General features: G+C 30.0%; 1 protein-coding gene across 1 annotated transcript; it reads right to left on the bottom strand.

Annotated features, from left to right (window-relative positions):
• Positions 1-908: 908 nt before the first annotated feature.
• On the bottom strand, positions 909-4,740 carry LOC123290883. The gene is made up of 3 exons (XM_044871242.1): positions 4,462-4,740; positions 1,922-2,301; positions 909-1,141 (listed from the first exon to the last, which is right to left on the bottom strand). Exons 2-3 carry the CDS (start codon positions 2,250-2,252, stop codon positions 909-911), a joined length of 564 nt encoding a protein of 187 aa, XP_044727177.1. The 5' UTR covers positions 2,253-2,301; positions 4,462-4,740.
• Positions 4,741-5,478: the final 738 nt, after the last annotated feature.

Here is a 5,478-nt window from a genome sequence, read left to right as displayed (position 1 = left end):
GTTGATATGCTTTTATTAATGATTTGTGAGCTTTCATAGTAGGTAATTGTAGGTTATTTTACCATCGACTTTATTTATCCATATAATAATTACATATACAAATGTTGTTTTTACCAATACTACGCTAACGAATTGACATCGTAACTTGTTTCCTTCAAGTAATCCCGGTTATTGTGTAAGCCTTCAGACCTTTGAGGCTGAGGCAACCCGTACTGCCGTAGGCTATGTCCTCCCTAATACAGCTTCTCCTATTGTGAACAGACATTTAATGTAGATTTCATCTGCTAGATGTTCATTTATAATGCCAGAAAGCCTTTCCACATGTCGTTTGCAGTCTTCTGATAGGCTATCCCTGTATTTCACCCAAAGACTTAGTGCATCTGCAATCTGACAGAAGACCAGCATTATAGAAAAAAGTTCACGCATTTTAAATGGCGATTCAAAAAAAGCTGCTTCCTCAAGGGCAGAATCCCAATGTTGATCGTTCTCTAGCAAGCCAAGTTTCTTGCAAGCTAATTGAAAAGTTGGTTGGAGGACACCGTTTACAGTCTTCAAGTCATTGAAGGATGATGCAGAAGTATTAACATGGGTTTTCCATATACAAAATTCGCATCACCTTTTTACCCCCTTAGGGGGTGAATTTTGAAAAATCCTTTCTTATCGGATGCCTACGTCATTCAAAGAACCAATCTCCAAGTTTCAGGTCTCTACGATCAGCGGCTTAGGCTGTGCAATGATCTGTCAGTCTTTCAGGACAAAGCATTTTATAGATATAGATTGTCTCTGCTATGCTAAAAAAAAACTTGCTTATAAAAAAAACTTCAGTGTATTCTAAAAACAATTATGTACACAGAACAAAACATTTACAAGAAAGAAATAATACTTAAAAACGGTTTTATAATGATTAATTAATGGGTTCCTCTTCGCCATCCAAATGCCGCTAATCTTTCAAAATCTCTTAAAGATACACTATCAAAATCAATACTTTCTGGTTGAATAGTTCTACCTCCTTGTGTTTCTAAATTAATTCTTTCATAAATTGGAAAATTCTTAATATCATTTAATAATTTCCAATATCGCCATATTCCATACCCAATTAAAAACCATATAATATCTAGTATTATATATACTGTAAATACAGCTGTTGAAGAAAAAATTGGTTTGACGTTATTTAAATATTTGATTATTAGAATTACATATAGGATGCTTCCTTGAACTTGGCAAAATCAAACAAACACTTCTACTTTTAAAAATCTACATTTTTTTTGTTTTTATTCATGAAACAACCATAAAAAAAGAAACATTAAAATCATGAAAATGGAAAATAGAGGAAACAGCGCCGATTTGAATGAAACATTTTGTAACGTGTTTCTAAGATCCCAAGGAACATTCAGCCAACTTTACCAAGTCAGAAAGGGGTTTAGAGCCCCACCGGAGCGGAGGGGGGATGTTTTTTTGTAGCCCAAATTTATTTGAAATTCTTATTTTGGCTTAAATCTATTTTTGGTCGCTGAATACGAATTCGATATCAGAATACACTCTGTCACTTATTCTAAAAATCATGCCGTTTTTGACCCGAAATTTTACTTTTTGGTACAAAAACGGAAAGGTAAGTATTTATCGTCTGTAACTGTTATCTAGGAGGTATTTTTGGTTGCTACTTACGAATCATCAAAACGGCAAACTAAATATTTATCATCAAAACTTTGTTCTATTAGGAATATTTTTATTATAAGCTTTAAGAAAATTTATTTCACAAATACTCTCTACTCTTGAAGTTGGGATCACTCCTGCTGATTCACCCTGTACACAGTGTGCTCACTGGTAATTGAATAACAAATAAGAGACATCTAATTTCGCCGAGTTTACTTTTAATCAAGTTCTAAGATAAGCCCTTAACTAAAACAAATTTGGTAATTACCTGCGTTATATTTGGATGATTTTGATGGACCAGTTTGGCGTACTATTGTTAGTAAAATAACCACTGTCAATATAACATTTAATTGCCATAGAATTCCTTGTATTATTAACCAAGTCATTATTAATTGAAATTTACGATTATATACTGAATAAACTATAAGTGGTGAAAATGCTAATCCAATACTCATTATTGCAATCGATGCTCCTCTCGCGAATTTAAGACCCTCAATTTCATTGACAATCACTGACGATAATGCGAAATATATAACAGTTATGAAAAAGAATACTATACTGGCAACAACACATATGAATGCTTTTGTACGTTGTTTCATTCTGAATATACGTTAATATATTTGTTATTCTATGGTTTTTCTATTTAATCTTAAATAACGTAAGATATTGTTAATAATGCATAAAAACCATAAAAACAGTAATACATTGTTACAAGATATTTTAATATCATAAATAAAGATTATATAGGGTGTCTTTTTTAGCTTGACATTTGCGTGAAACTCGAAAAATACGTTTAAAAAGCACACATCTTATATGGGTATTGAATTCAATCTAAGTTATCCTGTTCAATTAAGACCTCCCTCTAATTTATAACTGACACTCATTAATTTATAGATGAACACTTTAAACTAGAAAGTTGTTCTTTATATATATTTATTCTTTATTGGACATAAAAATAAAAAATTTACACCATAAATAGAAAAAGAAAATAAAACTTGCATCAATCAAAATGAAAAACTTAATAATAATAATAAAAATAAATAATAATTGCAATAATAGTGGTAACAATGTTGTTAATCCAAAAAAAAAGAAATTAAAAACAATGATTCTACTATAAAAATGGAAACATAGACGGCTTCATTTGGTGTACGCCTCTTTTTTTTAAGAATGTATTTGAGGTAAGCTACTACTGGCTTAATTTTCTCCTGTTCGGACACATTCAAGATTTCCAAAGCAATGTATATTTTGAGATGAATATGTTCATCTCTTTCTACACCTGCAGTTCCAGGGCAATCTTCTATCAAATGTTTGATACGTGTTGTTCTTTATAAAAACGCAAACATTTTTAATAAGAAACTATATATAATAGCTTTTTGCGCGTTTCTTCATTCAATTTGAACAAAAATGAATTTTATTAAAAAAAAAAACTAACCATTTTTGCCTAGATCCCGTAGAATTCATACGAAAAATTATTTTTGGGTAACAATAATCTACCCGTTTTTGTCTAAACTGTAGGGTTTGCAGAAAAATGTTTCGAATAATAAATGTTATTCTCTTAATCAATAATAACTTAAAGTGTTCATCTGTCTACTACCAGGTAAGGAAAAGAGTGAGTTTTTCATTGAGCCGGAAAAACTATGTCAAGTTTAATGAATAAGATGTGCGCCTATGGACCCAACATTTTTTGCTTGAAGCATTTTTAGCAATAAACCTTATTTTTCGAACTTCAAGCATATTTCAAGTTAAAAAAGCATCCTGTATATATGAAACGTTATTACTTGTCAAAAGGAAATTTTTATGATCAATTACAATAAATAATTTAAAATTAAACTTTCACTAGCAAATTCAGACATTTTTAAATATTTTAAATGAAAAAAAAATTGTAAAGTGATTCCTCAGTAGGTTTTATTTCCATTTTGTTTTTTTTTTTCTTAAAATTTTGTTTTTAGTCTTAGATAAAAGAGAATATAAAATTCCGTTTCAAAATATTTTTAATGTTTTGAACGAAATGGGAATTAGTGCCATGCATCAACTTTTACAATAACTAAATGCATGTATAGCAATAGCAGATATTTCAAAAACGGTCCATCGGATAAAAAACAGTATCTCAGGTATACGTACCTTAGTGCAGGGTCAATATTTATAAATATAAGGTATTAAATAATTATTTAAGTAGTATATTTAATCCATAATAAAGTGAAAAAACCGTTTAATAGACAGGATTAATCGTGAATCCCAATCGATTATGCGGTTTTTTTCCTTAATTATTCTTTAAATACTACTTAAAAAATTATTTAATATCTTATATTTATAAATATCGACTCTGCACTGTAGTACGTTAAGCTGAGCGCTCCATCTTTTGCGCCCTCTATTTCAAATGGTTCGATGTAGAAATAAAGTTTCAGTCATAATTTGTAGAAAATATGAATACGATAGAAGGCAAAAGAAACGAGATATTTACAAAAACTGATTTTCGCGACCCATTGACTTTGAATATCCAAGGACGTGCACGCGTGACATAAGTGACTTTTGATACAACATTTGTACGATAAAAATAAAGGTTTTTACAAAAATTCAGCTTATTTCGTTAGATTTCGAGGTAAAACCCTAAGAATATAGGAATAACTGTCAATTTCTAGAAATTTGATTAGATCTTTAACTTGCGATCGATTAATTTTTTGCTCAGAGAATAAAATAGTCGTTAATGTATAACATTATCACTCCGTACTTATGGTAAATCATTTCAAATGCAGAAATCTGCTTTGGGAGGTCAATTAAGTTTGTTTTTTAATTTTATAATGTACGTACCAAGTTATTTTGACCCATGTCGGTTTCATCGACTTTATGGAAAATTTTGGTGATTTGTCTTCATAATTTCTTATAATTTTTGATGCTGAACTAATGACATTCCTAATATTCTTAATTATCGAATTTCTTTTGTACAGAAATATTTTTGACATTTGACTAAATAGTTTGACGTTTTCTTGAAAAATATTTTGATTTGTGTACTTGGTAAGTCGTAATTTTAGATTTCTCTTTTAGTTAACGCTTACGTCGTTTTCTATGTTTCATTGATGTAATTTAAAAAAAAAATCAAAATTAAAAAAAAAAATTATAATGTTTGGTAGTGATTATGGTTTCCAAACATTCTTATAAATATATAGTCCAATAATCAGCGCCAAAATACCAGAAATGCATTTCGATCGAATTTTTTAAAGCATTTTCTATCGAAATGCATTTTATTTTTATGATTTGATGATTGATTAGTCAATGTAGGGGCATAGCGCGAACAAAAATGAGACTGACTGATTTAATGGACTGTATGAAAAATGAAATTTGTACTTTCGTGTTTTTGATGGCCAAATGATTTAGTACGATGAGGATTGGTTGGGAAATAAGTTGAAAAAGGAGAATTTTAGGGTCAATCGAACCTCATGCTTCGTGCAACGTTCTACACGGCACCACGTTGATAACTTCGACCATACAAAAAAACATGCACTCAAAATTTGCCAATAACATACAAAAAGCACATTACATAAATACTGTTACACTGATTATTTTAAATTGAGTTCAATGTTGAAATACTACAGATAACACCCGATCAGCACGTGGTAGCACTCAAAATATCATTACCGAAAACCGTTAAATTTAAAATGTGTGAATTACGCAAAGACGAAAAATATAGAATTATATGAAAAAAACACTCTTAACTGATTCGAAATTAGTTTGGAGAGAATATGATTCTCCTCCAGAAATTAGACATTGAATACGATTAAATCAATTGAAATAATACTTTGAAATATACTTTTAGAAAAATGGCGTTGC

The sequence above is a fragment of the Chrysoperla carnea genome, chromosome 1 (genome assembly GCF_905475395.1).
Source record: "Chrysoperla carnea chromosome 1, inChrCarn1.1, whole genome shotgun sequence".
Lineage (NCBI taxonomy): Eukaryota > Metazoa > Arthropoda > Insecta > Neuroptera > Chrysopidae > Chrysoperla > Chrysoperla carnea.
Note: the sequence above shows the minus strand (reverse complement) of the source record. Positions and strands in the feature narration are given on the sequence as shown.